The 24,551-nt window shown below is 39.5% G+C and overlaps 1 protein-coding gene across 2 annotated transcripts in view; it reads left to right on the top strand.

Moving 5' to 3' along the window:
• LOC124159013 overlaps window positions 1-24,551 on the top strand; it is a 151,677-nt gene that overhangs the window by 35,113 nt on the left and 92,013 nt on the right. For both annotated transcript variants that reach the window (XM_046534495.1, XM_046534493.1), the window contains exon 2: window positions 2,370-2,492. In XM_046534495.1, coding sequence (XP_046390451.1) covers window positions 2,370-2,492 — 123 coding nt within the window. The remainder of the gene's footprint in view (window positions 1-2,369; window positions 2,493-24,551) is intronic.

Below are 24,551 nucleotides of genomic sequence, written 5' to 3'. Positions count from 1 at the left end.
CGATGGTCACTGACATGTGACGAATTTATTGGGTTACCGTGGTCACGGTTTCTGGCGTTACGGGCTAGCTTCTCTCGTCTAATGCCGACGCGACGTAGAAAGACTCGTAGAAAAGAAAATTCATTCGTGGATAGAAATTCGAGCCCGGATGTCTTTCCCTCGGAATGGTTTTTTGCATTCACTCACTCTATCGAAATATTTCGTGAGTAGGGTTTAAAGGGTATCGTTGATTCGTACTCTAAAAATTTTCCTCGCTATTGTTCCTCAGGTGGGTAAGTTTTTACGTTTAAATAGTCAAATCCCTTCTCCTTTCCGTAATATTTTCACTGATTTGCTCATTTTTTATTGTATATTAATATTTGTAATATATCTATCGCTGTACAGTTCACGAACTTTCCACACTTCTATTTCCTACTTCCCCTCCGCTCGACATTACACGTGCATTGTTTATCGACATTTTCTCAAGTGTAACCACAATTGAAGGTCGAGGGAGGAAGGTTTTAAGATTATTCGAAATTACTTTAAAAAGGAAGAAACGTTAATATGCGAGGAAATCCCGCGAAGTTGGCATATTTTACTCCATTACTTATACCATTATTTTCGATTAGGTATTGAACAGAATGTTTTTTGAATTTAATTTTACCATGAAGGGCAAAGCAAATCTTTGTGGTTCTGCAACTGGATATAGTTAAATCGTTGTAATCAATTAAACCTCCTTATCGTGCCCTTGCGTATATGTTAAATGGAAAATAATTAGCAAAGGAATACGGCAAAACAGTTAAAAATACGTCTCCTTCGTGGCTTATTATTTAAGAGCTTGAATGGTGAAAAGTCATTCCCTTAATTGTTCTCATTGTGTGTAATTTAATGTTCTTCTCTTTATTCCTCTCCTCCCGCTTGTTTCGCTCGCCATGAAATCGTTTAATTTAAACTTAAACTTCCGTTAAAGGTTACTGGAGAGAGATAATTCTAGCATTATTAACTAGTTTTAAACTGGGAATAGTTGATAACTCCAAATTCTCACTAGTTTATAAGTGATATAAGTAATAGTAGCGGACCTGACTTGTTGGCAATCCTTCACCATAGGAGTTGAAGGTTTTCAAACTTTGCTGTATCCACACACTGATCTATTCTTTCGGACCACGGTTTCGTTGCTGAATACCACTATTATGATTGACTGTAACGTTATCATGGTCGGAAAGAGTAAAACACCATGTGGAAACGGCAAAGTTTTAATTCTTTCAACTCCTATTCTCGTTAGTAATATTTATTTAACTCTCTTGCAATCTACTTCTTAATTTAATGGTTCTGGTGGTAGAAGGAACAGCATAAAAAATTCCTGCTACCAGATCTGTAAGAATTAGCGCAGTTATTTCTTATCTGATTTCTTGGTGACTATCTTGAAACTCATTCTGATCATTCCGTATTTCGTGTTGAGTTTTAGCGGAAAGGAAGAGATAAAAATTCGTAGGAAGTGGGATATTACTTTCTTAAATTTGCTCGGGACGTTTTTCTCTGAGTCTCCTAGTATTTCACGAGTCTTCAATGTAGTTAAGTGGAAATGTAAATAAAGTCTTTAAAAACTACCACTGCTGCTCGACTATTAATGTTCGTTACCTAGTGGTTGAGTCTTGAGATTTTTAATTTTCAATATATTTTTTAATTCTATCTTATTCATTGCCTTGCGTGAGAAAAATCATTTGCCATTCCAGCGAATGACAGAAGAGAGAAACCGAATGATAGTGATATTATTTTATATCACATTATTATGGCAATTAGCATGACTTTTAAGGATTAATCGTACCCCTATCCTAGTAGAAAACTGGAATGCGATTAATTTATGAAAACTGAGACAAGGGTTATGTGTGGTAGGATCCGAAAATTTCGCTTTAATAAATTCCACCTTGACCGAGGTGAGGAATTTATATCTAAGCAATCTCACGATATCGTAACATGTTACGTATGCGAAGAACAGTTTCGTTGTGTCGGGGAAATGGAGAGCTCGGATAGAATGGTTTACCGCGTATAATATAAGGTTTAACGTTGTGCTCTCATTTCTACTTAAATGAGCCCCGTCACATGAATAATTTAAGGAGGTACTTTTGTCGAGGGATCCAACAAAGCCGAGGAAATATTTTCACCGAGAACAAAGGAGCGAGAAAATATTTTCTCGCGTCTCAATTTCAAAAAAGAATGCGGTCAAGGTCCCGCGTCCGCTGTGCGGCACGACTCGGTATTAATGCAGGTTTGTTTTCGTCTCCAATGTTTTCTTTTTATTACCAATTTTAACTTTTTTCTCTTTCTCTCTATCCTCCTGTCCTCACCTTTGACCTCGTCTCCTTATCAACAACCCCCGTCCACTCCTATAGCAGGCGCAGATCCTGGATCGCGTGCGGCCGGACCGCGTCATCGTCACCAAGCCGGAGGAAGACCGTCGCAGGAGGACCATTATTGTGGAGAAGAAGAATGGTTCCTTCGGATTCACGCTGCAGGTGAGCGGCGGTCGCTAGACCGCGAAAAACGCCCGTAACGTAAATAAGGGGGTGTAGGGAGGGAGTCACGCCTTGCTGACTTCGCCGCCACCTCGGCGTGGTCGCCTCCCACTCTCCGACGCCATTGTCGTTAGGGTTGGTTGTGTGGACGGAAAATTGAGGAGGGAAAGGTATATGTAAAAAAAATGCGGTGGTGGTGGTTTTTTGATTAAAGGGCGAAGTCGCCGCTTGCTCGACTCTGTGCCGGTAATAATAAGCCATCAAGCGATTGAAGGACCATTTTGTCGGCTGCTCCATTTTAACCCTCTTTATTTCGGCCGCTTAGAATCATTTCGCCGGTTTTGTTAAGTTCTTCATGCCGTCACGCCATAGCGTGATTCGAGTGAAAGAAAATTTATTCGGGTGAAGGGAACTCCGTTCACTGCTACTTAACTTATTAGCATTCCGATCTGCAAGTGAAGTATTCAATCAATCAGAGCTCAGGTAGTGTATGAAATGTGAGATCGTTTTACAAGAAATGTTCAATGTGACTGTAGATGTTAACATATATATTACTCGCATCCAAGATACTGTCTACTATAAAGAAAATTTTGTACCTACTTTTTATTTCCCAAATTCCCATTTTAATAAGTAGTGTATTTTCAAACTTTTTCGACAGCCACCGTTTCTTGTTATACTTGGAGCGAATCAATGTTAATATTTTTTTTATTGATTGACACTGTTCAGTGGCGGGTGTAGGCTTCGACCAAGGGGAGAGCAAACCGGAGGTCAGGGGAATTCAAAGGGGGTTTTGAAGATTTTGGAATTTTAGGATTTTCAAAACTTAAAAACTTAGTGTTAGGATTATTCTTTGGTAAAAAAAGAGGCTATTGAGCAAGTCGTTTTATTAGTACCAAAGCCTGTAAAATTAAAACTAATTTGTATTTTAATTCGTCATTGTAGGTAAATTTACCGGAAAAGATAATTATATACTTTTGTACAAAGAGGTAATCTCCAAAAATTTCGATTTTATCTAGTGAATGTTTCGACCCAAAGCTATAGCCCCCTTAGCCCCACCTCTCCCCAAAGATCCGCCCAAGGGACTGCATGGAGGAGGCCCAATGCCATCCCATAGAAGGCTGATATCTGTCGCACTATGGTCGCATTTCAATCGGTTTTCAAAAATGTTGATCAAAGAATGAAAGATGAAAATCAAAGGCAGATTTGTCCATCTTGACCCGGCTGATTTCCCGAGAAGAGTTCATCAACAAGATTCGCCGGGAAAGTACCAGATCCTTCGCTTTTCAAAAATGCCCGCGGTGCGGTGATGAGTGCAATGCGGTCCACTTTTTTTCTTCAATATTTTGCTGCATAATGCTTTTAAATGCTAGGAAAAACATTGGAAGGTAATGAAGTTGATAGATCACATCGTCATGTGTATAAATTCGGTTAATACTTAATCTCATGACTTATTTTCTCGTGAAACTCGGATCAATTTGTCCGTCAGCGACCCGAGTCGCGACTTTTGTTTACCCATTTAAAGGCGCGGTGGGTGACAACGCATTTAGAGACCTACTTGAAGATGCACTTTTGTAATATTCGTAGATCCGCCACTGACAATATTTACTCAACGCAGAGAGGACTTGGCGTGCTTTGAATCGGTGTTTATTCCTAGCTTGAGACTCGGGCGAGAGTAGTTTGGCTCCCTCGCTACTCCATCGTCGCCGAGAGCAATCGTGTATTGGTGGTGGCTTGCTCTAATATTCGTCCGCTGACTGCCCGCCGTTTGGACATCCTCCCCAAGGGTCGCGCACGCTCTCGTCATAATGACGTCCGCTGGAGTCGACCGCCCGCCGCAATCCGGGGACAGGAGCAAACGAGGACGTTGTTAGCGTCCCTCAAGACCCTTAGCGGAACCCCTCGGAGGCCGCATATAATCGAAGTTTCATCCATCCATCGCTCGGCGCTGTCGAATCGTCCTTAGGGTGTCCCACTCTAGCTATTTTTGAGATCCCCATGGAGTTAAGACCATCGGCGGAATACGTGCGATGCGCTGGGTCTCCCAGTTCTCGTGTCCCATATAGTCGCGAGCAAAAATGTCCGCTGCGCGATGTTCAATGCAATGCGATTCACTTTTTATCCAATATTTTGCTGTATAATGTTTAGTAACTGAGAGGAATAGCATTAAATGTTTATGCTTTTCATAAATTCCATCATTCTGTGTATAAATATTGCTTAACACCCCTAAGTATATCTTATTTCCCCGTGAAACTCGGATCACTTTGTCCGTCAGCGACGCGACTTTTTTAAAGCCATTTACGTGCACGTCGGATGACAACACATTTAGCGGCCAATTTGAGGATCCTCTTCTGTAGTATTCGTGGCTCATATGTTGGTAGTTTGGATTGAGGCTACTAAGTTAATCTCGTGGTCTCCGGTGCAGTGGAGTGACTGTGACCTTTTGCCTCCCGGCTGATCGATACCGACAATTCCTTCCACCACTCCTCCCTCTAGGTGCACAATGTTCCGATTATTGGCCCACGTTTGACCGCAGGCTTTTGTTTCCGCTTCCCGTCGCTGCGTTCTGCGAGGCTGTTACGTGTCCCCCGGGGGAGTGCAAGAAGGGGTTGACTTGATCGATGAGTGGATATTGTCGAAGGGTTTGGATCATTTCTGCGTCCTCGCATTCGCGTGTAGGTGTGCCTGATTGTCTCTTTGTGGAGATGGCTGTCTCTCGAGGTCATTGGCGCCATCTAGTCCCAAGGTTTAGTGCGTGAATGGTCATTAGGGACAAGATGAAGGGGAGAAAGCTGATTAGTCTTGGTAATAGCTTCCTCTCTTGCTTTCAAACCCGTGCAATGGCTAGTCCAGTGACCTTGAAATACTTACCTACTCACCATAGAGTACCCAGTTATGATGTGGACATCTTCAGAAAACGTCCAACTCGGAAAAATGGAGCGGCAAAGGTTGGATGTTACAATTGTTAGCAGTGGAGCATGGTTTAACATGGGGGAAGTGTACAGTTGCAAAAATTTTGGGAACCTTCAAATAAATATTTTTCAGTGCTTTCTATAGTGCATTGTGATAGTGAAAGAATATACGGGCTTCATAGAGCGATGTTTGATTGCTCTGACCGGCGTTTTGAAGTGATTGTAAATCATATATTCTCAGAGCTACCATATGAAATAACTCTCATTTTCATTAATATTTAGTTTCATTAATAGCACAGGAATTTCATCAGTGAATTAAAGAAAAAAATAGCGAAATTGCTGATTAATGTAGTTATTTCACTTCGCATCGTCGCAGCAGGGATTTTCAAATCGTATCCTGCGTAAAAAGCAGATGTTTCTCAAGTTTTTAGTGTCCAACGAGCTAATTTTGTGGCATATCCTCGCTCGATGAAGCGAGAGTTTTTTTTGTGTGTTTTCGTTTGGCTAATGAGAAACGAAAAGCATGTCATTCACAACGGTGCGGTGGACCGATTTTGAAAAGAGTAGAATCGAGGGTGTATAATATACCAATGAGATTAATGAATTTTCAAATTTTACTGGCTTGGAATTATCAGTGTAGGTATCCACGCCAGCGGTATGAACGGAATTACTCCCAAATCCGAGCTTATGACGGTATAATTAATGCGATCAGGTGAACGTCATTCGTGGAGATATTTTGTTACGCTCTAATTTTAATTGGTTGTATACATTCTGGAAAATTCACTTCATTTGAGTTACTCGAAATAAATTTTGTTTGTTTTTTGTGGTTAATTTGACATTTTTAATTTCGAAAATACTAGTTAGTTATTCCCTGCCAATTTCTGTCGACGAACGTAAATGAAATTCATGGAAATGTCCTGAAGGGGACATACCCTGGAAGTCATAGTCAATTTTTTCTTTTGATATCAGGTTGTCTTCTGCTTATTTTATTTAGTTACATTTATTTTGCAATTTTGTTTTCAAGAGTTGGGGAATGTTGGATTGAGAGTTATGTGAATGGATTCCTTAAGCCATGATTGTGGATGGACCGTAATTAAGCACACTTTGGTCAGGTTTAGAGCAAGATTAAGGTATAGGAGAGCATGGCTAGAGGAGTAAAACTGTAGCACTGCCCAGATATATACTTTATGGAGGATGTTTCATGCATGTACCATTTACATACCTCCTTGATCCGTATTAATAAGAGACAGCTTTTGAATACCTGGAAATAATATTTGACGCCTTCATTTTTTTTATCATTTATGAAACCTCTCATTTTAATAAAAGCGGAAGTGTATTTGCCTTTCTTTTATTCGCGCTCCAGTACGCGCTCACGATCCGTGCATTTAAGCTCATCAAAGCCGCGAAATATTTATATTTACTTCATTAATAACGCATTATAAATGTTTGGAATTTTTGAACATGTGAACGCGCAAATTTTTCTGGCCAACTTGACATTTTCTTGTAGAACTGTTAAGTGGAATAGTGACTTGAAAGCATATTAATGTTTGCATTAATTTTCCGCCAAGGTCGACGTTGTCGTTGAGTTTCCAAGCCAACCATGCTGTAAGACGGGTGGATTGCAGTCATAATGTTTGTGTCTGAAGTGTATGTCAAGCTGGCTGGTGAGGGATGGTTTGGCCCTTTTTCGCAAGGCTTCCTCTGACGCAAGATGTGACCCCCTCCTCCTCTGAGTGCGTCGCTCGTTTATGGATGGCTCCTCTGAGGTTGTTTGTAGTTCAGCCGTGGTGTCATCTGCGACATGGTCTTGTCACATAACTCCCCGCTGTGGTGGAGAGCTCCGATTTTGTTGCGAATAGGGTAGAAACAACGCGAGTAATATTAAGTTTTTGCAATATTAACCGTTATTATTGCTTGTTATCTTGCCTCTGCCTTTCATTTTTGTTTTGTAAGACGCTCTATAATTGATGATTTCCATGGTAGTGGTACTCAAACGTCCTTTTGTTCAGATGATAACCTTATAAGTACAATAGTTAAGTGATGAACCCCCTTAATTTCTCTATATTTTATTATTATTATGATCCCCTCTTATCGCGTCTCGTAACTCTCCGGTATGATATTGCTAAATTATTTCCTATTTGAATAATCAATTAAATCTGAAGAGTGTATAGCATAGAATAATAACATTAAATATTACTTGATGCACTATAACTCGAGGGTACTTGGCCAAAACTTTCTGAGGGAACCTAAAGTTTCAAATACTGTTAACAATAGATTATTTTCCTTAGATGCAGTAAGTGTCTTATCTCTCGGTTGAACACAACGCCTAATGTCGCATGGTTTTTCATCTCATAGTTCTATGGTTTATCGCTAAAATCTGTTGAGAGCAACATAGAAATCTTTATAAGCTATAACTGTTTATATTATGTCTAACGGTAATTTTTATCTCTCCAAGAGCTTTGGCTTTGCGTTACGAGACCGGAATAGTAATGATAATTGATATTAAAAACCCGTCTGGTAGCTGAAAGTATTCATGTCTCGTTTCACGAAGGCAGAGATTTCTCCAGCAAAATCAATCCTCCTCGTTTGAAACTATTTTCTTTTCGTATTCCTGCTTTACTAAGTATATTGGATAAGCTTTTCCTCTTTTTCATGGCTCAATCAGACGAAACAGAAAATAGAAATATTTGAGTGGATTTTTTCCACTCAAATATTTTCTCATATTTTTTTTTAATATGTGAGAGGCAGCTGACCATTTCTTTCAATAAAATCTTTAAGAAAATCGAATCTAAAGATTTATGTATTTAAATTTGTGTAAATAATTTACTTTCCAGTTTGCGTTGGTCAGCATGACATTTGAAAAAGTAATGGAATAAATTTATCCCTGCGACCTTATTTTTAAATTTTTTACAAAAATCGCGTTTTCATTTTGGTTGGGTAACAATATAATGTGTAATAACCCATCTCCACGTATTCGCTTCTATTCATGGTGTTGGTCACCTTCCGAAGTGAACGAATCATTTATACGAAATCTATTTTTTATAGAATGATAAGACGTCAGCCGGTCGTGCATATGTTTGCTCAACGCATATCAGTCCTTATGCCTGGATCATTACGGAGCCTCAATGTTTACATACTGTAGAATTATTAATGATAAACGTAGTTGTGTTGGCTTGTGTAACTTATTAAATCATACTATCGATTTTATCTTAACTTTGTTGGGACCTGCGTTCATTTTTTTCCCTCAGGGATTGATGCGATCACATAGATCTCTAAAATTGCTACGGATTGCGTGATGTGGTGAATAATTCTATCATTTTGATGGAGATAGTATTAGATCAATTAATAGCATAATATTGTCTATCAAAAAATGATTAATAAACATATAAAAAGTGTCATATATGTTTTTATGATTACAAGGCGTTATTCACATTATTTTCTCTTAATACTTCCCTTTACGTATCCACGAGCATCTATTCATTCTTAAGATAACCTCAGTCTTAAGAAAAGCTAAATAGTAGAAATATTGATTTTTACCATGGATAAATTGTGTATCCATTTAATGTTGTTTCCATGTTTATTTTCGAGTATTTGTATCTACATAATCTCGGTATGTTTTTAAATTAGTATAGAACGATTTGTTAGCTCCTTTAGTGATATGTCTTTATTTCTATCTGTATTTTGGATGGTGTTGGATTGTGATTCAGGAGTAGATATTTTCCCAAAAGTCATGCATATATCCATCAGAAATTAGATTTTCAGAGAAGAAGTACTTACCCATTAGTCAACTGTCAGCAAGTCTAGGTCTTCCCACAGATCTGTTCACAAAAAATGTGGATAAGAGAAATGATGTTTATGGTATTTCTTTTAGGGACCCGCTTCGTGCTGCGATGGGTACACAGACTTAGGGTGCTAAAAAAAGATTAATTATTTCTTTGAAAGGTGTGCGGGGTGGGAATATTATTATTTCTATCAAAATTTAAAGATGTGCGTCGCTTTTTGGCGTAGCACATTATTCTTCCTTATGCTTTCTCTTTTCATACGCTGAGTATGTAGTTTTCTTTTTTTATAATAACCACATTATCACTGATAAAATGGTCGTGGGAAAATAATTGTGCTTGCAATGAAATGGCTCGTTTCATGTAGAATCTAAAGTACCTCCATGATCATTTTAGGATATTAAATTCCATTTTCTGTTTTCAAAATGAGTTTTTATTCATAAACTTGTTTCATTTGTTCAGTGATTGATGCACCGTAGCTGTCATTATCGCGACTGCACGTAGGTGAACCGCGAGGCTCGTCGAATTCACTAACAGGCAGTGTACGTATTCGTTTTTAAAATTAGGTTGTCGTCAGAGAGAGATAGATAGAGGAAATGCTCTTCAAAATGCTATTTTTTTGTAAGTCGATGTCGTTCCACAATCCAGATTCATAAAAAAAGAACAGAAAGAAGAGCCTTCATGGCATTTTCGAAACGAACCCTACCGAGCACGCGGCATCGGCGGTGGCGGAAATACCCCAAGGAAAATTTTTCCCCTCCTGCACGGTAGACGAAACGATGCTGCTCTGTACCCGTTTTTTTTTCATTACGTCCTGGACCCCGTTCTATCATTTATGGCCTCGACTCCTGTACGGCTCTCCTCTCGTCTCCCTGTGCATGGAAAAGGAGAAATATGCATTTGTGCCGGGGGGATTTTTTTTTTTTTTTTTTTTTGAAATTTCAATACCCATCCGTCGAGTCCTCGCTTCCCCACGAATCTCTCGCTTCTCGCGAAGAAAGGTTGGGGCTAGTGAGGAAAACGGAAAAGAGGGATGAAAGTAAAGGGATAAAAAAAATATCGTAGAACCTACAAGAGCCGTTTTATTTTGCCTGATTCCGCTCGAGCAAAAAGCCGTTATTAAAAGGGGTTCTTCCTTGTGCAGTCTGATACAGTGGATTTGTAAGCCTTTGGAATTGAAATTTTTTTAATGAGAGATATGTGCTCAATTGAATGTTTGAACGCACGGAAACTTGCTCGGAGACCTAATTTGGCGTTTTCATCCATGCTTATTGGAGTCCTCGTGTACCCGAGGCAAAAATTTTAAAGCTGGTAAAAGAAATAGTGTGTGCCTGTTTCAGTTTCTTTTCCTCGGACGAATGGGTTTGAACGCGGCTTTAGAGGCTTTTTCTTAGTCTGATACATTTAACAGGCATATTTGGATAATATTGCGTCGCCGCATGAAGACTTCTCATCATATTTCTGTAAAAACGTATGAATGAATGAGTTAAAATGTTTCTGAGCTAATTAAATCCCATATTTATATCTCAGTTGAGAGCTATAAAGAAATGAAGAAGGAATTAAAACTTGTAACCATCTATGAACCCTTGGTGAGGCCGGTCTTTCGAGTTTTATCGCCCGTTGTCTGGTATAGAAGCAACATTCCGAATTTTTTCGGGTAGTTTGGGCTACCACAATGTAAAGGAGGTATGAAAAATGAAATGGACGCATGGGATGTGTTATGTGACTTTGGGGGATTTTTTGTTCCACCGTTTATACAAATCAACGTGATTTTTTTTTAAATGCGCAATGAGATGCTCTAGGTTATAGAGATTTGGCAGCGGCAGGAGACGGTCTCATGTGATTTATTATGCGACTGATGAGGATTCCTATTTTTCGCACTTTTTTTAAAAATCAGTGTGCTTAAGCTGATTTAAAATGCGCATAGAGATGGTCTAGGTTAATAAGATGTCGCGGCGGAAGGAGATGAACAAAAATATAAGATTAGGTAAATTGTTTGCAGATCCGATAGATTTATAATGTCGTTTTTTCCGCGTACAATAAGGGATCATAATATCTACGATAGTTAAGCTCTAGGATAGCTTTAACAGAACAAGGCAAAATAGGCTGTGCATATATAGTCAATAACTCACAGTACTTGTCAGTACTAGCTATCTGTTTACATTTCTTGGCATGTTATAACTCATGTATGAATCACTTTTCTTTTTCTATCACTAGCCAATAGTTTAATTTGCGCATTTTCGTGTCCTCTGCGCTTTTCTAGTTTCTTGTCTGACCGCGTGTCGTTGTACTGTGAACTTGGCCTGTGCCCGGCAAGCGAGCGCATTTTTGATTAAGGCTAGGATGAGTGTTGCATACTAGGGTGTGTGTGTGGCACACACCCTGGTAGTGGCTTGCGCAGCATCTCATAGTTATAGCTGTAGAAGGTCGCAGATGATATAATGACGACTGGTAAGCATTTGTTTTTTCGACTTTTTTATAATCAGCATACCGACGTTTCTTAAAATTGCGCATTGAGTTGCTTTAGGTTAATGAGATTCCGCGGGAGAGGACGCATGCGATTTAGTTCGCGACTGCTGATGATTCGTTTTTTTTTTCCTTTTTTTAAATCACCACCCCATTGTTGCTTAAAAATGCGCATTGAGATGCTCTAGGTAATGAGATGTTGCGGGGAGAGGAGATGGACGCATGCGATGTAGCATGCGACTGCTGAAGATTCGTTGTTTCTCCATTTTTTATCAGTATGCCGACGTTGCTTAAAATTGCGCATTGAGATGCTCTAGATTACCGAGATGTCACGGGAAGATGAGGTGGAGTCATACGATCCAGTATGCGAATGCGGATGATTCGTCAGCCCGTGGCTGGGACTGCGGGGGAGGATTCGGGCGGGGTTGGTACCCAAGAAAAACCTTTGCTTCTCCTCCTCACCTCTTCTCTCTCGTCCGTCCGGCAGCGGTGCACGCGATGAATTTGTCATTACGTGAGCAAACGCCTCTGGAGCGAAGTAGGACGTCAATGGCTTTAGACGTCCCTATCTCGGAAAGCTTTGAAAATGTGCTTTTTTTCCGTTTCCCTTCGAAGGAAAGGACTCTTTCACTACCCTTTTATCGCCGGCTCTCTCTCGTGGCGCCTCGAGATGTCTTTATCCCGTGTTTACCCATGCGTTCTCTCACCCTCTCGGTCGCCTTAAAGAAGCTCGACATCGTCGTCAAGAGTGTGGTGGGTGAATGTCTCCAGGCTATTCCTGAAGGTCCCAGCGTCACTCTACCCCTGCTTATCGCTACATAATCAGCATGGAGTTATTATTTGGGCTTCCTTGACTATGCCCAAGCTTCCTAACTTTGCATTTCGTTGCATTAATTTTGCATGTTCTATTAAAATACACGTGGGAAAATGAGATAGCGAATAGCTGGAGAGGTCATAAATTATGATTAAATATGGAAGCTTGATGATGTTCACTAACAAAAAATCAAAGATAAGGGTAGCATGATAAAACGTAAAAGTATAAAGATAATAGGAATCGATATAGTGGAGGAAGTCTCCGTTTTTTATTTTATTTTTACTCTTAGTGTAATTTTAATACGGTTTAAAAAATTTTTATGGTAAATTTATCTCTCTGATGTTCACTGTAGTTTGATGCCGGGTTATGTCTGGTGAAAGGTTACCATGATTGTAAAACAATTAGTAGTTTTACAGTTACAATTTATGTTTAATTTACGGCTACTAAGGTCTCCGGTGTAATATATTGAGAAGAAAGATCTGCAAGGAAGATAGCAGATGACATACAATGCGAAGTTTGGATCATTGAAAATTAACTTCGGCTATGTAATCTTCGATGCAGGTTTTGCTGAAGTTTGATGAATTTAAAATGGAAAGATGGGTAAAATATTTAACGGTGTATTTGAATTACTAAAAGGCTTTGTGGCATAAGTCGTATCCATCATTTATGTTTTGTGAGTTCTGGAGACTTATAAGGTCTGACAATAAATGACGGGAATTATAGTTTTTGAAAATATATTTTTTATCCGTCTACATTAATGATGTCGCGCTTCTTCCAATCATCGAAAAACTTCTGAAAATAAATATTTGGCACAGCCTTTAACTCTGTCATAGAGTTCTTCGTTCTCTTTATTTTTGGAAACAGGAAAAAGACACACGGAGTCATGTCTGGCCAATATGGAGGCTGGAGCTTCTTACAGGCAATGAAGTGTAAACTGAAAATCGCCGAGCTTTTAAAAACACATCTAACCTCTGCGTCTGTCACAGACAAAGTAAGAAATGAATAGGACTGAAATTGTTAATATTATTCAAGGGCATGTGTACCATAATAAAAAAATTGACAATAGGACTGTATATTGTATAAACTAAAACTTTCGTTCCAGTTATTTTCTGAGCACATTTCGTATCTAGAAAATATTACAAAATAATAAGATTTCGGTCTAGGTTACTGCCCTTGTCCTCTCCTTCAAATTTGTGTGTCATGGGGGTTTCCCTACGCGACTAATCTTTTTTTATTCTGACTTGGACACACTCGGCATGGCGCTGTTTTTTTTTTCGTGCGTAGGCGAGAGAGACACGACTCTTACGACGGTCTGGATGGAATCCAAATAAACATCGCCTCCTTTGTGTTTTAATTGTTGAAGCCGTAGCTTGAACACAATTCTATCTCATAGAGCCAAACATGCATATTTTTACTTCGTCTTTTTGTCCCATCAAATTAATTAACAAATATCGTCAATATGAAGAACGTGTAAACAAATGAAGACATGAATGAGCTGCATGATTCATACATGGTTCCCTAATTTTATCATATATGTCATCCTCGACCGGAGATTTGTTAAAACCCAGATCTCCACAATACTACTTAATTACAAAACTTCTACAGCCTCTTTATTATCAGGACATTATTATCGTAATTGAAGTTTAAGTAGCTGCGCGCTACGTATTGTTCAAACAGTTAACAAGGTTAATTTTACTTAAAATTCATACGAATCCTTTGAATGAGCTGCTTCATATATATCACGTGCCCTCAGGATGCATTTTATTTAGAATTGGAAGGTATCATGAACCATTGTACCATGATACCTTCCAATACTCATTATGCAATTTTTAGAATCATTCATGAGCACAGGATCTTATAAATTAAAGTTGTATGCGAAATTAATGAGTGAAGCGTATACTTTGAATAGCTAACTCGTACCGTACCCCGCTGATTTACTAAAAGGAGGCTCCATACCTTGGCGAAAACGTTGCTGCAGACCATACCAATTTTTCATTTCGTAATTTAACCTTGGTCATAGTGCACTTAAATAATTTCAATTGGTACCCTCATTCTAAGGTAAGGATACATTTTTGCTGTTTTTCATTTCAAGACACCTTTCTTTCTTTCTTTTTTATCGAGGAAAACTTGATTAAATACGTTTTTACCCAAGTAATACAATGAAAGAAAAACTTTATGGTCCACGGAATTTTATTATTAACCAACCTAGGTTTCGACAACTTTTCTCATTTTCAAGATTCATAAGTTTCTGAACAGTAGGTCGGTTAATAATTATAATAATCTGTGTACCATAATAACGTTTTTCAGTCTTCTTGTTACCCGTTAAACGGTTACAAAATATCGCCACTCCTTAAGTTCGTTTTTTCCCAATTTTATACTTATTTTTATGTTGGCTCAACCCGTAATAGCTGCAAAAATTGTATTTTATAATCGAATGTAAGCAGGATGTATGACTTCATTAGTAAATAAAATACTACCCTGTTGAAACTTTGCTAATATTTTTCACTTATGTTAATACGGCGTCAGTGGAATTACTAAAAATAAGCCTTTTTATATTTTGTAATTTCTATATACATTATAATTGAAATAGCATAGGCCTTCCGTACAAAAATAGAGGAACAATCGCTGTCATTACTTTTCAAGCGTTATGCCATCTGCCGAGGTGTATCATGCCATTAAATATACTTTGTTTGAAAAATTTGACTGACATTTCGTGCGGGTCCTACGCCCTTGGAGATCGTCTTCTCGCGACGCTCGCCCCATGTGCCACACACGGACGCATAGATAAAACGGAAGACGAGGATGTTCTCTAGTCGCTTTCTATGTTCCACGCCGCCCTTACCCGTGCGTTTGCTTTATCTCACCGACATTCTTCCAGCGAGCCTTCAACTCCGTCATCTGGAGATAAGGCAGCCAACCATGCACCCGCCCATCTTCAACGGAATTAACCGCGCCAGTCGCCGTTGCGAGACTAACCCCTTGTGCGCGTAGGGAGCACTAAAAGTTGGAGCAGGCACTGGGTCGAAGTTAGGGGTAGGCGGGACTCGGACTGTTGGAAATTAAATATTAAATCCTGCCACCCTGATAACATCCATATGCTGCTGCGGCAATTATACTCGAAAAATTCACGGTCCGAAAGCTGTTTTTACTTTATGCGAAGTAATTTCGACGGGTGACTCGTGTTATCATTTAAAATATTCCAGAATTTTTCCATGCCCGCGCTTGGCGTCAGGGCTCGGGCGTCGTGTGGATCGTTTGGAGATATGTGTGACCAGGACGTTTTGGAAGAAAGCAATTGTGGAAACTATCTCATTTGCAATAAGAAAAACTTCATAGCCCGGAGGATTACCCATGAAATCTCGTCTCAATATACGGTCTGCAACTAAGGAGATTCCCTTTTTAAATTGTATTCCGTTATTTTTTTATTTACTTTATGGCTTGGATTTCGCATAATATTTGTCTTTTTGTTGTAGTCAAGAAGTTTCTTGTCCGTGACAAATTAAGTAATTATGCAAGATGTAATGATAAAATATCGTGCGTTTTAGAGCAAATCATTTTTCCAGTTCTCATAGGGTTGTTTGTTAAATACCTGGTCTGCTAAGCTAATAAAATACCGGCATGTTTTAATTATTTTCACATACACGTGCTCGAAATAAAATCGAATAATTTAACAGCGTTTTTGACGCTACTCCAAGGTAAAAACGTAACCACTGGCATAAATGCGTACTAGTTTGTTTTGAGATATTTATTTTCCATAGTTTTTTTTCAATTTTATGTTTAAGCTGCACTGGAAAGACTTAAAATTTTCCATTTAATGACCAATAAAGTGACGGTAAAGTCGGGTAGAGTTGACTTGTATCCTTCGACTTATTGCACAAAAACCTTGCAGCTGTCTCTTTAGTTTTATTCAGGGCTGAGAATGGTTTTAGATTCTTCAACTAAAAATATTTTAAAGATGAGAAATCACTCGTCTTGACAGGACCGATTTTCCGCCGAATTCGTTGCAAAGATGTCTCACAGTGGAATGAAATCGAAAAATGCCGGCCAAAACCTTAAAAACGTTTTTTGGGCCAGGAAGTTGAGACTTCGCTTAAAAATTCACTTAGACTTTGTGCAACATATGCCGAATTATTTTTATTCTTGTACTGCACATCGGCAAAAGATGAAAAGAAGAAGAAAGCCAAAGTTTTTTTTTCCTGTAAAAATTACCACATTTAACTCTTGCTGGATACCGTTGTGGTTGATATACCACGGAAAGTCTATTACATTATGCAGTTTTTCTCTTTCAATTGACGGGTTTTCAAGTTAAATTGTATTATTAACCTTAGCCTTTGCTTTTGTTGAGAATGATTTCAACGGGGTCGCATGGATTGAGCGCCAGTAGCTAGCCGTGGCGAAGTGAAATGAAAGCAGCAAATCATCTCCACGCAAGCTAAATCAATTTTTATGGCTCATCCATCTCGGAAGCGTCGCTGAAACGGCCTCTCTTGTTTATTTCACGACCCCCCTCCGCAATTATATTTTTGCGAAATTGGTGGAGTTGCGGTTTGATCCGCCGAATCCCATGGCTTTGAATTCACAATATTGCTGCGAGGCAGTGATAACGTCGCGAATTTATGAGGTGGAACCTGTTTTCTTCGTCATCTCATCCGAAGTCATGAATAAAAAAAGCATTGGAGATCTTAGATATTGGGGAATTCAAGAGCTATCGTTGTCTCTCGCTCTTTTTTGTCCTTCTTAAGGGAGTACTGACTGCCACTGTATAAGTTTAGTCGCAGAATACTTTGTGTGATCATTGCTTTAAAATTGATCTTTCCCACAGGAGCAAGAATTCTCTACGCTGGGAAACCTGGAAAAGTATATTATTAATCAAATCGTATTCCACTGAGTTACGTGAGTATTTCCGTTTGGTTTATTATGTAGAACACTAATGAATGCAACTTTCGAGAAATCAGTTGGTTTGAGAATAATCGGGAATCACCATAACTAAGGATGATTACTTCGCCAGCGTCGACCTCCCTTAGATATTAAATATGCCATTCCACGTAATGATGCAATTTTCCTTTCTCTATAGGTACTTATTAACGAGGTCGTACACTAAATTATTTTTGTTGTAAATAAGTAGTGTGATCGTTAATCGTAAAGAATTTTTGGTTAATTGGAAGTTTCCGGAAAGAAATCACGTATTAAGAGAGGCCTTTTTAATTTGCTTTGTATGAATTGCATAGTTTAAAAGGAAAAGCATTGATAGCGCAAGGCTGATTTCATTAACAAAACTAAAAAGAGGTGAATAAATCACCTTGTCTTGGCTCGACATAACTACGTTTAAATACTACCTAAGTCCTACGTTTAAATTTTACGGATAGAAGATAGATTACATGCTCAAAACCAAAGTTGTGGTGCGTATCAATTTCAAGTTGTGAAAATAAACTTTTCCATGCGTATATTCACGACAATGGTGCAAGTAAAATCTTAAATATATGATTATTAGTTTATCTTTCTCCAGCGTCAAATATAAAGCGAAGGCGCCCCATGTTTTTGATCTGAAATATCTAATTTTTTATCCGTATAATTAAATTGTGGGAACTTTGGCCAAGGCGTATTTTATAGGGTGGTTTATTAACTTGTTTTTGTTTGAATAAAAACGTGGATTTAAAATGAATTTTTGAATGTATTATGACATTTTATTGTCTCGGTTCGTGGCATATTACTCGCTTAATACTTACGTCTTATTATTTTCTTAAAATTATCGGGATACATTGAGTAGATCTATGCCTACATTTTACTGTATCTCAAGTGTAATGAATATTGCATTTGAGAAAATGGCGTGTAAAATTTTTTCAAATGTAATAGACTGGAAAAAATATTGACAAGGGTCTGTTATAATAATCGATGGCCCTGATGATTTCAGGATGATACCAATACTTTTCACCGAGTTGGTAGTATGTCACCAAAAAAGAGCGGTATAGCGGGAGCAATACATCATCTTCATGATTTGAAGCATTTTGGTATCGAAGTGTAAACCCGAGTTGCGCGACGTTCTCACGATGCATAGGCCACGACTTCTTGTCCAGGGCCGAGCGTGCCCCGTTGGTACAGCATGGGGGGCTGGTTAGTGAGCAACAGTTCGCAATTCCACCTCCATGACTGATGTTGATTTTCGTTCCGAGCCGGGAGGAAGGAAGGGAATGATTGAAGCGGCTATCGCACTTTCCCGCTGCACCACTGCGGCAAACATGACCCCCCGCAAAGGGACAAAGGGGGAGGGGTAAAGTCGGTAATGCTGAGACCCCTTCATATGTCCCCTCCCCTCTCTTCCTGTTCTCCATGATGATGATGCACGCCGTGACTCCCCCATCTCACTTACGGTGCACGCATGCTTGCGTGCATGGCACGAGTGGGTGGGGGCGGAACTATATGGGGCCCCAGATGGGAGAAGTTATTTTTTTTATCTACCGCCACCCTCTTCACCAGGGTCCCATTTAGTCCTTCTCGCGACATCACCGTCTCTCTGCACGGCCACGTGCACTACCTTCGAACCAGCCTTTGGCCCCGGAAGGCTAGTACTGTGCTGCACTCAGATTTGATTATGATATCCAGAGCAAAAAAGATGGGCATGTACTGTAATATCGACAATATAATTTAGGTTTGTGGCAATATTCATGAACGGTTAATTTGTATTTTAAATTAGTATTTTACGAGAACGAAGGATGATGGAGGTAACATGGACCTAGAGAGTCATCACTAAAAAACTAACCCTGACCAAGGTACGGGAAAAAAGGTATTTGATAGAAGTTCAACGAAGCATAGGAAAAATGTTGGAATAAGCTGGTCTTATAGGCAGACTACTAAACCAAACTTCACGAATAGAACTACTTCTAGTTACGTTAATTACAATTTTGATATTTCAGTAGCCTAGAAAACATATAAAGAAAGAATCACGTAAGAAATTCATGAATTAATTATCAAAAAGATTCGAGGGTTTAAGTAACTGTAAATTTTAAGGGGGATACTTTTCTCGCAATACTAAGGTTTATATATAATTGGTTACCGGCGTTGCAGTAAGCGTCTCCAGGGCCCGAAATGTTTAGTGCAAATTTTTGCTTATCTTCTCTTAGCGATATCAAAACGCTCGAACTCTCTTAGGGAAAAAACCGTGTCGCTAGCATGCAATTGTCGGTTGTCGTGATATTGTCTAGTAACAAATTGAAGTGCATGAACTATCGGTACATAAAGTCTTGCAATTACAGCTCTTTTCAGGTTCCTGCCCTTTTAAAAGTCCCAAGAAAATACTAGTAATCTGATTGGGAATATATCTCATCGGTTTATTACCATTATTATGAACGAATATTGACCTTAATTGCTCTAAAAGTTCATGTGAACGTCAGAAATGTAATTTCCTTACCTTATGTGCGTATGCATTAAGGAATATCTAAGCTGGTAGGCTGCACTCCAAGTCAACTAACCAATCTAACTAAAATCTAACTAACCAATATAAATTAAAAGTAAGTCTTAACGCTGCCGTTGTTGTCCATTAATTACGTGATGTGATTTTGTCGAATTTTGTACCCTCCCCTCCTCCCTTAGTGAGATATCGTGAGATTTGGCTCGACCCCTCCCTCTTATTTCACGTGAGATTGTTCAAAATGCGTATTTTCAGTGTAAATACGTTAATCAATGCTTCATGTCGTTGGATTTGGTATTGATTGTGTAGTTATTTTTAGTAAAGATTAGTTAAGACTAGTATTTAAGATTACTAACATCGCAATTTTAACCAGTTTCTTGCGGAAAAAATGCGATACTTGCCCTCTCCCCTACGTGAGATGTGATGACATTAGGATTGACCCCCTGCCCCTTAAAAGCCTCACGTAATTATTGGACCGCCCCCTTATCGAACACGAAAAAAAACGACATTATGAATCTATCTGTTCTACGGTCTCTCTCTTGTCGATAGAGCGATATAGATGACAAACCGGAAATCCCTTTACGTCCATATCGATGCATCGCAATATCGCGGCGGCCAACTTTGGGTGCCCCGAGAGTCCTTTCGCAAGCCCTCTCATTCTTCGCCGCTGGTCTCCACTTCTCTCCCTTCCCTCCCTCCGCAGACCAAAATACATGCTCGGCACGCGGCTGCGCCCTCTTCCGTCCGCTCGGAAGTCGTCGGCTCTCTGTGCGCGCGGCAGCCGCAGAGGGAGTGAAGTCCCCGCTGTGAGGGTAGCGTGTCCAGATGTCTGCGGGTGAAAGGGGAGCGAGAACGCAATGTTTCAGGGTGGCGTAGACGAAAATATCGCCTCTTAGAGCTCCCCTTCCTTGTCCGTGTATCAGTTGAGGGAGAAGCGCAATAGGGTGGTTTCCTATTATTTTTTTTATTGGCTAAATCGAAAGATTATTGCTCTTGGAGTACGTATTTCACGCTTTTCAGATTTTTAAATGAAGATATCAATTTTTCGCGATTTAATGAAAAGTGAAAATTTTCAAGCGCGCGAAAACGCGACGGCTAAGTATGGATGTTGGGAAAAGCCCGTTTGAAGTCATTCTGGTTCCGGCTACCGCCATGTGAGGCAACCTTGGTGTGAGGCTAAGAGCGCCGCTACGATGTAGACTGCTAGCAGGTAGCAGAGTACCCAGCTAGCAGGTAGGGCTTGGATTATATAAGGATTATTAATATACCCTATCAAACGAAGGAAACTTTCCGACCTTAGGTAATTTTAATTGGTGATTATCAAGAGATGTTTCCCTGAGCTCTGTGCCTCATGCATGCATTGGTAATCTCAGACGATGTAAAACTCCTGACTACTCGTATAGAATCTAGGTCCCTGTGACGTCACGTGGTGTGGCATCGCATGGCCGCCAATCTGGCCTTTTTCAAATAAGGTTAAAATTGACCATTAACATTCGTCTAAACTGGGATTTCTAAAATCAAATGATTTGTATATTATGAATACACTAATGGTGGGTAACGAATCGCAATCAATGTCTTTCGTTTTTTTTGATGAGGGAAACTACCCTAATTTAAAGCTCTTGGAACCCGACCATAAAAAATGGGGGAAAGTCAGCAACAAAAGGAACCAATCAGGGACCATACCATCTAGGTGAAGGAGTTCGGTATAAATATACCGGAACACTAGTAACCACGGCGTCATCAGCCCTGAAGATGTTGGGAAAGTCTCCCAACGAAACGTCGGCCTACAACATGAAGACGCTAACCTGATTGGAAACCCGAGAAAAATTAATTCAAGAAATTCAAACCGGGGGAAAAATCAGATTCTTCGTCAGTTGTTAAACTCGGGTGCGTTCGGAGTATTTCGCTACACTCATCCGCTCAGTATGTAAGTTTTATCTTGAAAGTTGGGGGTAAAGCTCGCTTCAGACAAGTCACAGATGTGCAAGGCAATGGCCAGAAAAATGTTTCGTATAGAGTTGACCTGGGCGAGGGGTATAACTTTGGTGGGTGGGGAGGGTTTAGTTAGTGAGGATACACGCAAAAATTTCTTTGCATCATTTCGGGAGCTTTTGAGCTCGTCTCTACGGCCGTCCAGGCGTATGAAATTCACAAATTCAGAGCATGAAGGCAACTTTCGTTCCTTCTGATACCTCGCGCTGAAGATGGTTTGTTTTCGTTTCTGGTTGTCCGGCGAGTCAACCCGAATTCAAATTCGGGATCTTTTGGTCAGTACTTAGTTGCCAATTGTTCTTCCTACCGGGCCACCACGATGGAAAGGCTCGTCTCCTCTTTTTCAGTAGAAATATGTTATAGTAAAATAGAATTAGTGGAGGAAATGGAGTCAATTATTAGTATTCTAGGTTGAGTAGCGGGTTGGTATGAAGGGTAGCCAAAAGACGGCGTAATGGGAGCCATTTGTTGTGTGAGGAATGTTTAAACTTAATTTGAAGAAAAGAAAAGTTCACTGAGTACCAATTGAAACTCTATTGTATTCCAGAAAGAGTTCGCTTTGGTCGAGGCAGTATTAACTGTAATTTGTGGACTAGCAGCGATACTGTTAATGTAGGAATTGCGAAAAAATAGATGAAGAATTATTGAATCGGCGTGGTATTGTTTTTTAATTTATTCTTAGATTTCATTAAAGTAAGCCTGACACTTTCCATTTTTAGCTGCGGAGAAGAATGTGTTGTGTTAGGGTTTTAATTCGAACTGATGGATGCATAATGAGAGTGAGAGTTTCGGAGGAAGTGGCAAATTAGATTGAAGCGGTATGATACGAGAAAAAAGGGAATGATAAATAATTCAGTTCCGGCCTCAGTAAAAGGAGAAATTGTAGGAATTATGTGAAATTTGGACGATATGAATGGTGTGAACGCGAGAAGAGCTTGAATGGACTTGATTAGCATTTAAAATTTTATTCCATAAAAATGATTTCATGAACCTGATTTAAGGTGAGGACCTCCTCAATGAGTCGGCATATTTTATTGAAGTAGAAGGGTATTGGGAAAAGTAGTACCTTTAATTTGAGATTATTTTGCGTTGCGCAACCTCTTATCGAGAATTCCGTAGACCCACTTCCATCAATACTTAACTGCTTCCTATTGTATGATGAATGACTCTTCAACATTGGCAAAATATGGTTTAGTGGCGTTTCATATGGTGAAGTTATCACCAATTCCTTCTTCCTGTAATATTTTACGTTGTTTCTAGTTCCAAGAGTTAATTATCATTGTCGCCAATGCATAGGTCGCTGACATTGTAATACGAATTCTTGTCGCCACTACCCTCTTGATTTCCATTCTTATCTCTGGTGTTGAATTTTTGTAAAATACCGAACCGGTCCCCTCTTTTGAAATTATCAGTATCAAAAATACGGTTGGGTTTCTTATTTGCACTCTTCGAAGACATATTTTGTAAGCTGTGATACTCTTTTCTAAATATTTGATTTGCCTTGTTCTGTGATAAATTTTCCGCTGGAGAAATCATACCAAGATAAAGTCAGGTGTATATCAGCCTCGATATCAGGTACCTAGTTTCTGCTCAAGATCGCGGAGCGGTACCTTGAATGTGATCTTGCCATACCTTGAATCTGATGTTGATCAAGTATTAAATATTATATTTTCAAACTATAGATTTAGTTATTGGATAAATGTAAACGTGTGGGTTCCATTGACGTATATAATATTTTCATTTTGTGAAGGTTCAACTCTGGCTAGTCAACAATGATATCCCAAAAAATCTCGATTACTTTCTTGATTTTATATTCATTCTGGATGTTGCTCGTTTAGGCCCAAAATTCCACTAATCTTCCTTACCCCAGTAGTTTTCACTATTCACCCCAGTAGCGTTAAACTGCTGAAACCTGCAAGAATTTCTGGTATGTAAGATGTTGTACGTGACTCAGAAATAAATTTTAAATTGATTAATTCCCGTAGTAAGTTAGAAATTAAGCCGAAAACACCCTGTGAACCTCGTGCGGTGGGGTAACAACATTTTGGGGTTAGGTATCATCTTCACCAATTGGCTTCGAGTCGTTGGCTAGGGGTGGCATAACGACCCCTTTTGGCCTCCTTCGGTCTGCCCTCAAACCGATGACGCAGTTGGCAGCCCGGCCAATGGTCGCGTGTTTCCGTTCCCACGGCGTCGTCTTCGCTCGCGGACGCCAAGGTCAAGCGTGCGGAAAGGCCCGGTGGCGGCCGTGCCAACCGTGTCGCGCGAATGAATGCGCGGAACAGTCGTGTGTGGCCTAGTTGAGACTGGTCTTCGCGGATCATCTCAATCCGATCTACTCTGAGTATTGCCTGTCAATGGAGACTTAACATTGATGTCCATTCCCCAAGGCCACGGTCTTTAGTGGGCAAGTGGAAGGATTGAGTAAAGAAAGGGAATGGGTCGAATAACTAAGAAACTAAATAAATTTAATGGAAAAGAGGAAAAGGCGATTTTTCCAAAAATTTGTAAAATTTGCATTTCTATTTTTTATTAAACGAGGATGTCTTTCCACTACATCCTGCTAGATTACTTTTATTAGTGAATAAATGTTCTAAGTACTCCATAATTAAAGGACAAAAACCAAAATAAAAACACTAACACTCTCTTGATCCCTCACTCACCCTGCAGATTTGCTCAAGGGAAGAAATTTTC

Source organism: Ischnura elegans, chromosome 5 (genome assembly GCF_921293095.1).
Source record: "Ischnura elegans chromosome 5, ioIscEleg1.1, whole genome shotgun sequence".
Taxonomy (NCBI): Eukaryota; Metazoa; Arthropoda; class Insecta; order Odonata; family Coenagrionidae; genus Ischnura; species Ischnura elegans.
The sequence above is the reverse complement of the archived record's forward strand: the minus strand, read 5'-3'. Positions and strand labels throughout refer to the sequence as shown.